General features: G+C 42.5%; 1 protein-coding gene and 1 pseudogene across 2 annotated transcripts in view; both read right to left on the bottom strand.

Annotated features, from left to right (window-relative positions):
* LOC310872939 (protocadherin beta-15-like) overlaps positions 1–132 on the bottom strand; it is a gene marked incomplete at its 3' end in the record, with an annotated part of 6,986 nt that extends 6,854 nt beyond the window's left edge. Inside the window, exon 1 of the mRNA XM_083785142.1 lies at positions 1–132. This exon is cut by the window's left edge and continues 2,253 nt beyond it. Within this exon, the coding sequence (XP_083641268.1) occupies positions 1–16 (16 nt within the window). The 5' untranslated portion in view covers positions 17–132.
* Positions 133–2,209: 2,077 nt separating this feature from the next.
* On the bottom strand, positions 2,210–6,796 carry LOC310873752 (protocadherin gamma-A4-like; annotated as a pseudogene). The gene is made up of 3 exons: positions 6,129–6,796; positions 2,321–2,473; positions 2,210–2,227 (listed from the first exon to the last, which is right to left on the bottom strand). The product of its transcript is annotated as a protocadherin gamma-A4-like (transcript).
* Between the last annotated feature and the right edge of the window lie 9,418 nt (positions 6,797–16,214).

The following is a 16,214-nucleotide window of genomic DNA, read 5'->3' as shown; positions in this document are numbered from 1 at the left end:
GTACTTGCCGTCTCATTGTTCTGTCCTTCCAGTTCTCGTGCCACACGACAAAAGGAAATTAAATCAGCGTAAGAGTATTTGGAAATTGTCCATCGCAATTATAAATAAATACAAAAGGAGTTCTTAATCCACACACCACCAAGGGACAAATTAAAAAGGTATATCAGCAATGCTCAGTCTCACCCTACTTATTCAGAAACCGTGTTTCATTCCCCCTGTATTACGTCTGATGGTGATGTGGGCTATTGCTGCAAATGTGTTCCAACCCATCAACATGTAGCCAACAGCGTCCCAGTGAGTTCAGTGTGCTAAACTACACACATATGCCGCTTTCTTATCAATGCAGGCATTTAGGAACCAAGGCAAAAGGTTTAATGTAATGTTATTTTCCCAATCATCTTTTAGATAAGAACGAAGTTATTCAAACAATTAAATTAAATATCTGTATTTAACTGAGAGATGTAGATCAAATTAACCCTCTTTTACAATCGCGTCAGAGTGCAAAAGCGAGCAAGAGGGGCAGAGCGCGAGAGAGAGAGAGAGAGAGAGAGAGAGAGAGAGAGAGAGAGAGAGAGAGAGAGAGAGAGAGCGAGCGAGCGAGAGCGAGAGCGAGAGAGAGAGACTTTCCTAACATAGCGCTGTCCATGGTCCTGACACAAACCTGTGGTCTGAGGTTAGTCTAAAATCAATATGGGTAACCAAATTGGATACCCATAATTTGCCATCTTGACGTTAGTCGACAGTCTGGAGAGAGAGAGCTAGAGAGAGGAGAGAAAGCGAGAGAGCGAGAGAGCGAGAGAGCGAGAAGAGAGCGAGAGAGAGAGAAGAGAGAGAGAGAGAGAGAGAGAGAGAGGAGAGAGAGAGAGAGAGAGAGAGAGAGAGAGAGAGAGAGAGAGAGAGAGAGAGAGAGAGAGAGAGAGAGAGAGAGAGAGAGAGAGAGAGAGAGAGAGAGAGATCCAGGATGCAGTGCAGCTTTCCTAACCGATAGCGCTGTCCATGGTACTACAACAAACCTGCAGGCTGCAGGTGTGAGGTCTAAGGGGTGCCAACACATGACAATGCAGTTTGAGTTCACTGCTGCTAAGCATTGCATGAATAGCTGAATGTTAGAAACAGTATAGGCAGTGGCGTATATACAATAAGGCGAGGACAGGCCAAATCAATTTCTGCCTGGCCAAAATCCACACACAGAGGAAAAAAGAGAGGACAAACGGCCAGACCTGCAAGAGAACTATTAATGGGCAGCTGATTGGGCTAGGGTTCAACGACATTGCACTGAAACAATACTAGGAATTGAATTCTTACCTTATTTGGAGGAACAGGTAAGACATCGAGACAGAAACAACCGAGCAGAAGAGCAGCAGCAGAGGCGGGAAACATGGAAGAGAACAAACAGAAAACAAATTGTCGGTGAGAGTGGAGTTAAGTATATTATGGCGTTGGGAATCACAGTGACCAGCACACTTACCATCCACCCACTATGGTGACATTTTTTTTAAATGGATACTTAGTAATAGTATGCATACACTGTGTATGCATACTATTACTAAGTATCCATAAAAAAAAGCGCGAGAGAGAGAGAGAGAGAGAGAGAGAAGAGAGAGAGAGAGAGAGAGAGAGAGAGAGAGAGAGAGAGAGAGAGAGAGCGAGCGAGAGCGAGAGCGAGAGAGAGAGACTTTCCTAACATAGCGCTGTCCATGGTCCTGACACAAACCTGTGGTCTGAGGTTAGTCTAAAATCAATATGGGTAACCAAATTGGATACCCATAATTTGCCATCTTGACGTTAGTCGACAGTCTGGAGAGAGAGAGCTAGAGAGAGGAGAGAGAGCGATGAGAGCGAGAAGAGAGCGAGAGAGAGAGAAGAGAGAGAGAGAGAGAGAAAGAGAGAGAGAGAGAGAGAGAGAGAGAGAGAGAGAGAGAGAGAGAGAGAGAGAGAGAGAGAGAGAGAGAGAGAGAGAGAGATCCAGGATGCAGTGCAGCTTTCCATGTGACATGTGTATGATACACATGTGAAGTAATGTTCTGTATATGTGCAATAAGTAAGAGACCACACACACACACACACACACACACACACACACACATGATCGAGCGGGGGCGGGCCTTGATGTGCGTGCTGTTGGCCTGTTGCTTGTCTCCCCACTGTAGTGCGTGCATGTGAACATCTTGTTATGAGACGGACCGGATTTTTTTCAAAATCATCCAAATCACTGAATGCTGAAACCCTGCAGTTCACACGCAATATTATATGTTCTTTAAATTGTCATTAAGAATTAAGAAGTGAATTAAGAAATGGAAAAGTCTATCGATAGACGAACCTCTAGAGGATAGTCTGGTTCATCCAGGATGCTGTTTTCACTCTGTAATTGTTGCATCGTCCCTGTCATACTGGGGTCCATAATCAGAATGTTCTGACTACCAGCTCTGCCGAACTTACAGTCACTCTTTCTGGAGTCAGTCGTCCTGCACACCTCGTAATTGTAGACATGAGGGAGAGTCCCTGTCCCCAAAGTGTCTGAGTAACGTGGTGGATAATATGGAATCACAGGGAGACTGGAATGATAGAGGCGGGACTGTCTCCATCTGTATATTTTCACTGATATGATAACAACTAAACACGAGATGAAGAGAAAGGAAACTACAGCCAAAGCCAAGACTAAGAAAAACGTCAGGTTGTCATTGTACTCCTTGTCGTGTGAAAAGTCAGTGAAATCTGAGAGAACTTCAGGGAAGCTGTCTGACACCGCCACGTTAACATTGACTGTAGTTGAACGAGAGGGCTGTCCGTTGTCCTCCACTATAACAGTCAGTCTTTGTTTCGTAACATCTTTATCGGTGACTTGACGTATTGTTCTTATTTCTCCATTCTGTAATCCCACTTCAAACAACGCCCTGTCTTTGACTTTCTGCAACTTATAAGAAAGCCAGGCATTCTGTCCAGAGTCCACATCAACGGCACAACTTTAGTGACCAGATAGCCCACATCTGCTGAACGAGGCACCATTTCAGCCCCCAGAGAGCCGCCACTCTGGACTGGATACAGAACCTGAGGAGCGTTGTCATTCTGGTCCTGGATCAGTATTTTCACAGTCACATTACTACTAAGTGGAGGAGAGCCTCCATCCTGAGCTTTAACATGGAACTGAAAATCCTTGATCTGCTCGTAGTCAAAAGAACGCACTGCATGTATGACTCCACTATCAGCACTAACAGACACATATGAGGAGACTGGCCCTCCGTTAACAGAGGAGTCCTCCAGGATGTAAGAAACACGAGCATTCTGGTTCCAGTCAGAGTCTTTGGCTTTTATTGTGAATATAGAGAGACCTGGTTTGTTGTTTTCTACAATATAGGCCTCATATGAGGTCTTCTCAAAGACAGGTGCGTTGTCATTTACATCTGAGATCTGTAAGGTGAGAGTGACGCTGCTGGAGAGCGAGGGCACTCCTCCGTCCGCACACGTCACACTGATATTATACTGATAGGCTCCTTCTCTGTCTAAATCACTGTCTGTCACGAGGCTATAGAAGCCGTTTGATGTAGATTTTATCAAGAACGGGGCATTTTCATCCAGAATACAATTGACTACTCCGTTATTGTCCGAGTCGGGATCGTGCACACTCATGACTGCTATTACTGTCTGAGGCGGAGAGTTCTCTGGAATGGATTGTGACGTTGACATGAGATCTATAAGCGGGCTGTTATCATTAACATCAATAATGTCTACAATTAACTTACTAAAATCTGATAGACCTCCTAGATCTTTAGCTTCAATATCAATGTTATAATTTTTCGCCTTTTCATAATCAAGTGAACCTTTCAAACGAACATTACCATCATTTTCATCTATTTCAAAACGGTCCGTTATACCAGCTGCGCTACTTGATATTGAATACGTCACAAAACCATTTGATCCTTGGTCTATATCTGTTGCTTTTACCGCAGTCAATAATGTACCAATCGGAGAATCTTCTGCCAAGGCTGCCTTATATATTGCTTGAGTAAAGACAGGAGAGTTGTCGTTTACGTCTATAACAGTAATATGTATTTCCACAGTTCCAGACCTAATCGGCTGTCCACCATCTACTGCAGTGAGCAGTAAGGATATCTGCTCCCGTTTTTCTCGGTCTAAATGTTTCTGCAAAACCATATCTACTCTTTTACTGCCATCAGCTTCAGCATGCAACTTTAATATAAAATTATCCGTGGGATTAAGTGAATAGCTTTGGAGTCCATTTATACCAATGTCTGAATCGAAAGCCCTGTCAAGTGCAAATCTTGCACCGATTACAGCCAACTCGCTGATGTCAAATTTCATCGAGTTCTTTTGGAAAAGAGGCGCGTTGTCATTAATGTCAGTCATTTCGATTGTCACTCTATAAAATTCCATGGGATTTTCTAAAATAATCTGAAAATGCAAAGCACAAGGCGTTGTCTGTCCACACAACGCCTCTCTGTCTATTCTTTCCCGGACGAGTAGCTCTCCTCTTTCTTTATTCAGTTCGATGTATTGTGCATTATTTCCAGTGTGTAGGCGAGCCTTTCCTGATTTAAATCTATTTACATCCAAACCTAAATCCTGAGCTATGTTGCCGACTAAAGATCCTTTCGCCATTTCTTCAGGAATCGAGTAAGTGACCTGTCCAAGCACCGAGCAAAGATGAAATACCGAGATGCAAAAAAACAGTACTTGCCGTCTCATTGTTCTGCCTGCAGTTCTCGTGACAAACAACACGAGAACATCTTATTGTAAAAGAAAGATTTGAATGTACACTCGGCTAGTAGAAACTCCTAATCCACACAACACTGAAGAAATGAAAAGACGTAATATAGCAAATATCAGTGTATCATCCTATTTATTCCAAATCCGTGTCTTGACGTGTTTGTCTCAGTTCCCCTCATACTACATGTGATGATGACGGGGGAGGTACTGCTCCAGCCTGCAAATAATGCTCTAACTCCTCAACATCCTAGCCAACAGCGTCCCAGTGAGTTCAGTAGGACAAATTACACGTTAGATGTAGGCTATGTTCATCCGTCGGTGTAGGCACTGCAAATTTGAGAGAGAGAGAGAGAGAGAGAGAGAGGAGAGAGAGAGAGAGAGAGAGGAGAGAGAGAGAGAGAGAGAGAGAGAGAGAGAGAGAGAGAGAGAGAGAGAGAGAGAGAGAGAGAGAGAGAGAGAGAGAGAGAGAGAGAGAGAGAGAGAGAGAGAGGAGAGAGAGAGAGAGAGAGAGAGAGAGAGAGAGAGAGAGAGAGAGAGAGAGAGAGAGAGAGAGGGAGCTTTGAACTTCACTTCAGCAAAACGTTAGCTAATCATTGCACGTAGGCCTATAAAGTATGGTCCTGCAAAGGCATGAAATATACTGCAACATTCACGACATTTGCGTCGACATGTGAGACGAGAGAAAGAGAGAGAGAGAGAGAGAGAGAGAGAGAGAGAGAGAGAGCGAGAGAGAGACTGTGTAGTCTTTTTCCTGCCTTGGCGCTGTCCTTGGTTCTGAAACACGCCAAGAGAAAGTCTCTGAGATCGTGTGATATTGCATAATCACAGCATTTGCTTATTGTTACATTTATGGCACCACACACACACACACACACACACACACACACACACACACACACACACACACACACACACACACACACACACACACACACACACACACACACACACACACACACACACACACACACACACACACACACACACACACACAATCAATAGGCTATGGAGTTATATTATGAAGTTGATCATTAATGCACAGTTGTTCAGCTTTGAAGGAACTGATCAAGTTTTTTTTATTCATGTTCATGTTTCTTTCAGATTTAGTTTTTAAACTAAAATCTGAAAGAAGTTTGATTTCTGTGTGATGATTGTGTATAGACATAAGCAACATTTACAATTTACAGTTTGCATTGTAATATTGGAGTGATATCACATTCTCGTTAAAAGGTCTATATTTTAGTGTCGAAAGACAAACCTCTAGAGGAGAGTCTGGTTCATCCAAGATGCTCTTTCATTCTGCATCCTCTGCATCGTCCCTGTCATACTGGGGTCCATTATCAGTATGTTCTGACTACCAGCTCTGCAAAGTCACTCTTTCTGGAGTCAGTCGTCCTACACACCTCGTAATTGTACACATGAGGGAGAGTCCCGGTCCCCAAAGTGTCTGAGTAACGTGGTGGATAATATGGAATCACAGGGAGACTGGAATGATAGAGGCGGGACTGTCTCCATCTGTATATTTTCACTGATATAATGACCACTAAACAGGTGATAAACAAAAAGGAAACTACAGCCAAAGCTAAGACTAGAAAAACGTCAGGTTGTCATTGTACTCCTTATCTTGTGTGAAATCAGTGAACTCTGAGAGTACTTCAGGAAAGCTGTCAGCCACCGCCACGTTAACATTGACTGTAGCTGAACGAGAGGGCTGTCCGTTGTCCTCCACTATAACAGTCAGTCTTTGTTTCACAGCATCTTTATCAGTGACTTGACGTATTGTTCTGATTTCTCCATTCTGTAATCCCACTTCAAACAACGCACGGTCTGTGGATTTCTGTAATTTATAAGAGAGCCAGGAATTCTGTCCAGAGTCCACATCAACAGCCACCACTTTAGTTACCAGATAGCCCACATCTGCTGAACGAGGCACCATCTCAGCCACCAGAGAGCCACCAGTCTGGACTGGATACAGAACCTGAGGGGCGTTGTCATTCTGGTCTTGAATTAAAATAGTGACAGTCACATTGCTACTGAGTGGAGGGGAGCCTCCATCTTGCGCTTTGACCATTAGTTTAAGTTGATTGATTTGCTCATAATCGAATGTGCGTACCGCATGTAAAACTCCTGTTTCAGAGTTTATGGATACATACGCAGAGACTGGGCTACCACCGATCTGGGTGTTCTCTATGAGGTATGAGATTCTGGCGTTTTGATTCCAGTCAGTGTCTCGTGCATTTACAGTAAATATTGACACTCCAGGGGAGTTGTTTTCACTTATATAAGCCAGATAGCTTGGTTTGTCGAACAATGGTGCATTATCGTTTATGTCAGAGATCTTTAGGCACAACGTTGTTGCACTAAACAGGGAAGGAGTCCCTGAATCGGTAGCAGTTATGGTAATATTGTACTCTGCTTTTGTTTCACGATCAAACATCATATCTGAAAGCAAGTTGTAATAGTTGGTTATCGACGACTGTATTTTAAATGGGTGTTTTGAATCTATTGAGCATGTTATCTGTCCGTTTCTTTCCGCGTCTGCATCCTTTACATTAATAACGGCTATAGTCGTCCCAGGTGGCGCATCTTCTGATGTCGGACTAGAGAACGACATGACATTTATGATCGGTGCATTGTCATTAACATCAATAACTTCAATGATAACTTTACTCGCAGTACCTAGACCACCTTGATCTTTAGCGCCAACTCTTATTTCATATTTCTTGTCTTTTTCAAAATCTATTTTACCTGCAACAGATATTTTTCCAGATGCCTTGTCAATATCAAACATGCCAGCTAAATTCCCCTTTAAGTTAGAAAAACTGTAAGTCACTAAGCCATATGATCCACTGTCCGCATCTGATGCATTAATGGTTGTAATATATGTACCAATGGGTGCGTTTTCCCTCACAGTAGCTTGGTATACTGACTGGTTAAAAACAGGTGCATTGTCATTTGCATCTAAAACAGTTATATCGATATTCACTGTACCTGATTTCTGCGGTGTGCCGCCATCTACTGCTATCAGTTTTAAAGAGAGATGGCTATTCAACTCTCTGTCTAATGGCTTCTGTAAAATCATTTCGGCGAATTTGCTTCCATCGGCGTTAGAATGTTGTTTCAAAATGAAGTTATCATTGGAGCTTAAAACGTAATTTTGTAAACTATTTAGCCCTACATCGGGGTCTTCTGCGCTTTCTAAGTCAAATTGAGATCCTATCGCTGCAGATTCACTAATTTCCAAATGAATGTGACTGTTTTTGAAAGTAGGGGCATGGTCATTAACATCCAATATCTCTACAATGACTCGATGGAGTTCGATGGGATTTTCTAGAATTATTTCGAAGCTGAAGCTACACGGAGTGATGTCGCCACAAATCTGCTCTCTGTCTATTCTCTCATTCACGACAAGAATCCCTTTGTCCGTCTTCAGCTCTGTGTACTGAACGCTTTCTCCAGTGACGATACGAGCTCGGCCAGAACGAAGCCTTTTCATATCCAAGCCCAGGTCCTGTGCAAAGTTACCAATAAGAGAGCCTTTCTTCATCTCCTCTGGAACTGAATATCGCATTTGACCATCAACGTTGTGACTAAGCAACATCAAAACAGTCAGCATCTCCAACGCAGGTTTGGAAAATAAACGCCATTTTACGCCTCGAGGCTGTATTAATGCCATGTCCAAGCGCAGTTAAATCCAACGTAAATATTGAAAGGATAAATCCTCTTGATAATGAAGCACAAATACAAAATCATCTAATCGCAGCTTTGGTAGACTAGATAGGATTCTTCGAAATTACTGTCTCCTCCGCTTAGCCCCACCTCGAAACACAGTGCTTCACTCGTCGTCAGAGGAGCTACAGAGGACTGATATGAGGGGTTTTCTTTTTTAAGCTGACTGCTCCAGTCTGATTTTTCGTCTGACCAACAGCGTCCCTTAGAGTCCAAAACGTGAATGCCAAGATAGATTTAATGAAAACTAAATAGTTCATACTCATACCCAAAACGAAGACTAAAAGGGCACACAAAAAGGCACCTCAGATAGAAGTAGAAGAAAGATTGGAACTATAGAGTAAATAATGTTACCGACTAGAATTACACCTGCAGGCTAATCAGTTTGGTAGACAACACACAGGCGACGTCTACTGCGGTGATATGTCAAGAAAAAGTAATCTGACAAACATCGACGTTTGGGGATTAAATGGAGTTGAGGTCCAATCATTAGAATCACACCATTCAGACAAATAATGGAGGACACATCAAGGTATATGTTGAGGGGCAAGTCCACGTAAAATATTAAAATGCATAATGCAGCATAATACAAACCACCACCACCTCATCTAACGTATAGATTCAGGGGGATGCGCTCTCCTCTATCACCATAGGGCCTACTAGTACTGAATACAACCAAATCGACAAAATTCTGTTGTACCACTATAGATTATGTTACCTATTTCAACGTGTTGCCTCCTTATTGAAATTACACGACTAAAATAGGTCACATGATGATGATGGGGAGTTACTGCTGTACATATGCGCCAACTCCTCAACATGCTAGTAAAACACATGTAATATAGTTCTCTTTAAATGAGACGCAGAAATATATAAAAACTCCTTTCAATCATATTACACTCGTTATAGAGAGAGAGGGCAGGGGAGGGGATGAGAGAGAGAGAGAGAGAGAGAGAGAGAGAGAGAGAGAGAGAGAGAGAGAGAGAGAGAGAGAGCGAACTGTGCCGACTGTGCAGCGCTTTCCTGCCGTGGCGCTGTCCATGGTGCTAGCACAGACCAAAGAGACACCAATCGCTGAGGAATTATGACATTTGCTTAAATTATTGCATTTCACAAAAAAGTTCAACCTTATCGCGCGCGCGGACACACGCACACGCGCACGCACACGCACACACACACACACACACACAGAGACACACACACACACACACACACACACACACACACACACACACACACACACACACACACACACACACACACACACACACACACACACACACACACACACACACACACACACACACACACACACACACACACACACACACACGACTCATAAACAGTTATCATCAATAGGCAATGGAGTTATATTATGATGTTGATCATTAGTGCACAGTTGTTCAGCTTTGAGGGAACTGATCAAGTTTTTCATTCATATTCATGTTTCTTTCATGTTCATTCATGTTCATGCATGTTTCTTTTTTATTTAGTTGTTAAATCTAAAATAAGTTTGATTTATATGTGATGATTGTGTATAGACATATGCGACTACATTTACAATTTACAGTTTGCAGTGTAATATTGGAGTGATATCACATTCTCGTTAAAAGGTCTATATTTTAGTGTAGAAAGACAAACCTCTAGAGGAGAGTCTGGTTCATCCAGGATGCTCTTTTCATTCTGCATCCTCTGCATCGTCCCCGTCATACTGGGGTCCATGATCAATATGTTCTGACTACCAGCTCTGCCAAAGTCACTCTTTCTGGAGTCAGTCGTCCTACACACCTCGTAATTGTACACATGAGGGAGAGTCCCTGTCCCCAAAGTGTCTGAGTAACGTGGTGGATAATATGGAATCACTGGGAGACTGGAATGATAGAGGCTGGACTGTCTCCATCTGTATATTTTCACTGATATAATGACCACTAAACAGGTGATAAACAAAAAGGAAACTACAGCCAAAGCCAATACTAAGAAAAACGTCAAGTTGTCGTTGTTATCTTGTGTGAAATCAGTGAACTCTGAGAGAACTTCAGGGAAGCTGTCAGCCACCACCACGTTAACATTGACTGTAGCTGAACGAGAGGGCTGTCCGTTGTCCTCCACTATAACAGTCAGTCTTTGTTTCACAGCATCTTTATCAGTGACTTGACGTATTGTTCTGATTTCTCCATTCTGTAATCCCACTTCAAACAACGCACGGTCTGTGGATTTATGTAATTTATAAGAGAGCCAGGAATTCTGTCCAGAGTCTACATCAACAGCCACCACTTTAGTGACCAGATAGCCCACATCTGCTGAACGAGGCACCATCTCAGCCACCAGAGAGCCACCACTCTGGACTGGATACAGAACCTGAGGGGCGTTGTCATTCTGGTCTTGAATTAAAATAGTGACAGTCACATTGCTACTGAGTGGAGGGGAGCCCCCATCTTGCGCTTTGACATGTAATGTAAGTTTACTGATCTGCTCAAAATCGAATGTGCGTACCGCATGTAAAACTCCTGTTTCCGAGTTTATGGATACATACGCAGAGACTGGGCTATCACTGACTTGCGTATCCTCTATGAGGTATGAGATTCTGGCGTTTTGATTCCAATCAGTGTCTCGTGCACTAACTGTAAATATTGACACTCCAGGAGAGTTGTTCTCACCTATATAGGCCGAATAGCTTGGTTTGTCGAACAATGGTGCATTATCATTTACGTCAGAGATCTTTAGGGATAAAGTTGTTGCACTGGATAGAGAAGGAGACCCTGAATCAGTAGCAGTTATGGTAATATTGTATTGTGCTTTTGTTTCACGATCAAAAATCGTGTCTGAAAGCAAGCTGTAATAGTTGGTTAAAGATGACTGTATTTTAAATGGGTGTTTCGAGTCTATTGAGCAGGTTATTTGTCCGTTTCTTTCCGAGTCTGCATCCTTTACATTAATGACGGCTATTGTCGTCCCGGGAGGAGCATCTTCTGATATCGGGCTAGAGAATGACATGACATTTATGATCGGAGCATTGTCATTAACATCAACAACCTCAATAATAAGTTTACTCGCATCATTAAGGCCACCCTGATCTTGGGCGCCGACCCTTATTTCATATTTTTTGTCTTTTTCGAAATCTATCTTGCCTGCAACAGATATTTTTCCAGATGCCTTGTCGATATCAAATATGCCAGCTAAATTCCCCTTTAAGTTGGAAAACATATAAGTCACTATGCCATTTGATCCACTGTCAGCATCTGAAGCGTTGACGGTTGTGATATATGTACCAATAGGTGCATTTTCTATCACAGTAGCCCTGTACACCGACTGATTGAACACAGGAGAATTGTCATTAGCGTCTAAAACAGTTATATCGATATTTACTGTACCAGATTTCTGTGGGGTCCCCCCATCTACTGCTATCAGCTTTAAAGAGAGATGCGGATTTAACTCTCTGTCTAATGGTTTCTGTAAAATCATCTCTGCGAATTTGCTCCCGTCAGCGTTAGAATGTTGTTTCAAGGCGAAATTATCATTAGAGCTTAAAACATAATTTTGCAAACTATTTAGTCCTACGTCATGGTCTTCTGCACTTTCTAAGTGGAAATGAGATCCTATCGTTGCAGATTCGCTAATTTCCAAATTAATTTGACTGTGTTTGAAAGTAGGGGAATGGTCATTAACATCCACAATTTCTACAATAACTCGATGGAGTTCGATTGGATCTTCGAGAATTATTTCAAAGCTGAAGCTGCACGGAGTGACATCGCCACAAATCTGTTCTCTGTCTATTCTCTCATTGACGACTAGAATCCCTTTGTCCGTCTTCAGCTCTGTGTACTGAACACTTTCTCCGGTCACGATACGAGCCCGGCCAGAACGGAGCCTTTTCAGATCCAAGCCTAGGTCCTGCGCTACATTACCAATAACAGATCCTTTCTTCATCTCCTCTGGAACGGAATATCTTATTTGGCCATCAGCATTGTGAATAATCCACATAAAAAACATCAGTATTTCTGGTGCATATATGGAAAACAAACGCCATTTTACGCATTGAGGCTGTCTTGACGCCATGTTCCAATGCATTTAAATCCAGTGTGAAACTCGAAAATATAATCCCTCTTGACAACGAAGAAAAAAGTCAACAATCGTTATTTCCATAAACGTTTCTCATTTTCTGTTAAATTTAAACAGGATTCTTCGTCACAAGTTCACAACTGTCTCCCCGTCGCCCCACCTCGCATGAAGCACAGTGATTATTTGCTTCTCCCGTCATTGCAGTTGCAGAGGAGGGGACTTTTAAAGATGATAGTACAATTAGATTTTTATTCTGACCAACAGCGTCCCTTAGAGCCCAACCTGAACGCCATCGCAAATAGTTTAATTTTAAATTGTGTTGTTCACTTATTTACTTTTCGGCAGTGCAAATGGTATAGGCCTGCAGAAAAAGCAACTGAATGATGGGAGCTAAAGAACAAAGAACATTTGTAACTGAATGATGCGCATTTTTATTATATTTGTAGATATGCCATGTGTCAAATAGGTTATCTGAGAGATAATAATGTGACCACATCCAAACATCAAAGCGGCAACACAACCACAACTAAAATAAATAAATAAAAATACAGTAGAAAACAGGAACTAAAACGAATGTTGATATTGAACAGAGATGCGCAGATTAAACCAACTGGTCGACGTCAACAACCGCAAAATACGCAGTATGCAACTGCGTATACAATCCCAAGTCCTGTACGTTACCGACAAGATATCCTTTCTTGATCTCCACTGGGATGGAATTGTGAATTTGACCACTGACGCTATCCACAAGCAGTGAAGCGTTCCTGGCATGGCGCTGTCCATGGTACTGAAACAGACCCAAAACACTAACAGATAATAATCACTCCTCCAGGGGTAGCCACGACTGCTAATCATTGCGATAATGCCTGAAAGCATTTGCAATATACGGGAGAGAGGGAGAGAGGGAGAGAGGGAGAGAGGGAGAGAGGGAGAGAGGGAGAGAGGGAGAGAGGGAGAGAGAGAGAGAGAGAGAGAGAGAGAGAGAGAGAGAGAGAGAGAGCCCAGCTCCAGGATGCAGTACAGCTTTCCTAACCTATAGCGCTGTCCATGGTACTAAAACAAACCTGCAGGTGTGAGGTCTAAGGGGAGCCAACACATGAGAATGCAGTTTGAGTTCAATGCTGCTAAGCATTGCATGAATAGCCGAATGTTAGCAACAGATGTAGGCAGTGGCGTATCTACAATAAGGCGAGGACAGGCCAAGATAATTGAAATTAAGTGGAGCTTTGCTGCATGTCATGACGCTGTCCATTGCACTGAAACACTCCCAGCAGACAATAGTACTTCCAAGATGATGGCAGTGTGAGCTTTTAAACTGAGCAGTGTACAAATAGCACAGCTCTTTACAACTCTGTAATAATCACAGCATTTGCTTCAATTATTTAATTTAACAAAACAATCTATAGAACATATCCAACACACACACACACACACACACACACACACACACACACACACACACACACACACACACACACACACACACACACACACACACACACACACACACACACACACACACACACACACACACACACACACACACACACACACACACACACACACACACACAGAAAGACGAACCTCTAGAGGAGAGTCTGGTTCATCCAAGATGCTCTTTTCATTCTGCATCCTCTGCATCGTCCCTGTCATACTGGGGTCCATTATCAGTATGTTCTGACTACCAGCTCTGCCAAAGTCACTCTTTCTGGAGTCAGTCGTCCTACACACCTCGTAATTGTACACATGAGGTAGAGTCCCTGAGCCCAAAGTGTCAGAGTAACGTGGTGGATAATATGGAATCACTGGGAGACTGGAATGATAGAGGCGGGACTGTCTCCATCTGTATATTTTCACTGATATAATAACCACTAAACAGGTGATGAACAAAAAGGTAACTACAGCCAAAGCCAAGACTAAGAAAAACGTCAAGTTGTCATTGTACTCCTTGTCTTGTGTGAAATCAGTGAACTCTGAGAGAACTTCAGGGAAGCTGTCAGCCACCGCCACGTTAACATTGACTGTAGCTGAACGAGAGGGCTGTCCGTTGTCCTCCACTATAACAGTCAGTCTTTGTTTCACAGCATCTTTATCAGTGACTTGACGGATTGTTCTTATTTCTCCATTCTGTAATCCCACTTCAAACAGCACCCTGTCCCTGTCTGTGGATTTCTGTAGTTTATAAGATAGCCAAGCATTCTGTCCAGAGTCCACATCAACAGCCACCACTTTAGTAACCAGATAGCCCACATCTGCTGAACGAGGCACCATTTCAGCCACCAGAGAGCCACCACTCTGGACTGGATACAGAACCTGAGGGGCGTTGTCATTCTGGTCTTGAATTAAAATAGTGACAGTCACATTACTACTGAGTGGAGGGGAGCCCCCATCTTGCGCTTTGACAAGTAATTTAAGTTGATTGATTTGCTCATAATCGAATGTGCGTACCGCGTGTAAAACTCCTGTTTCAGAGTTTATGGATACATACGCAGAGACTGGGCTACCACTGACCTGCGTGTTCTCTATGAGGTATGAGATTCTGGCGTTTTGATTCCAATCAGTGTCTCGCGCACTCACAGTAAATATTGACACTCCAGGAGAGTTGTTTTCACGTATATAAGCCGAATAGCTGAGTTTGTCGAACAATGGTGCATTATCATTTACGTCAGAGATCTTTAGGCATAAAGTTGTTGCACTAGATAGAGAAGGAGACCCGGAATCGGTAGCAGTTATGGTAATATTGTATTCTGATTTTGTTTCACGATCAAAAATCATATCTGAAAGCAAGCTGTAATAGTTGGTTAAAGATGACTGTATTTTAAATGAGTGTTTAGAGTCTATTGAGCATGTTATCTGTCCGTTTCTTTCCGAGTCTGCATCCTTTACATTAATAACGGCTATAGTCGTCCCGGGAGGAGCGTCTTCTGATATCGGGCTAGAGAATGACATAACATTTATGATCGGAGCATTGTCATTAACATCAACAACCTCAATGATGACTTTACTAGCAGCAGTTAAACCGCCTTGATCTTTTGCGCCGACTCTTATTTCATATGTTTTGTCCTTTTCAAAATCTATTTTGCCGGCAACATATATTTGTCCAGATGCCTTGTCAATATTAAACATGTCAGCTAGGTTCCCTTGTAAGTTGGAAAAACTGTAAGTCACTAAGCCATTTGATCCACTGTCCGCATCCGACGCATTAATAGTTGTAATATATGTACCAATGGGTGCGTTTTCCCTCACAGTAGCTTGGTATTCTGACTGGTTAAAAATAGGTGCATTGTCATTCGCATCTAAAACCGTTATATCTATACTTACTGTACCTGATTTTTGCGGAGTCCCACCATCTACCGCTATCAGCTTTAAAGATAGATGGCTATTCACCTCTCTGTCTAATGGCTTCTGTAAAATCATTTCGGCGAATTTGTTTCCTTTGGCATTAGACTGTTGTTTCAAGACGAAGTTATCATTGGAGCTTAACATGTAATTTTGTAAACTATTAAGTCCTACATCAGGGTCTTCTGCGCTTTCTAAGTCAAAATGAGATCCTGTCGCTGCAGATTCACTTATTTCCAAATGAATGTGACTGCTTTTGAAAGTAGGGGAATGGTCATTAACATCCAATATTTCGATAATTACTCGATGAAGTTCAATTGGATTTTCTAGAATAATTTCAAAGCTGAAGCTACACGGAGTGA

This window comes from Protomyctophum parallelum, assembly GCF_964188405.1.
Source record: "Protomyctophum parallelum genome assembly, chromosome: 16".
NCBI lineage: Eukaryota > Metazoa > Chordata > Actinopteri > Myctophiformes > Myctophidae > Protomyctophum > Protomyctophum parallelum.
The sequence above is the reverse complement of the archived record's forward strand: the minus strand, read 5'-3'. Positions and strand labels throughout refer to the sequence as shown.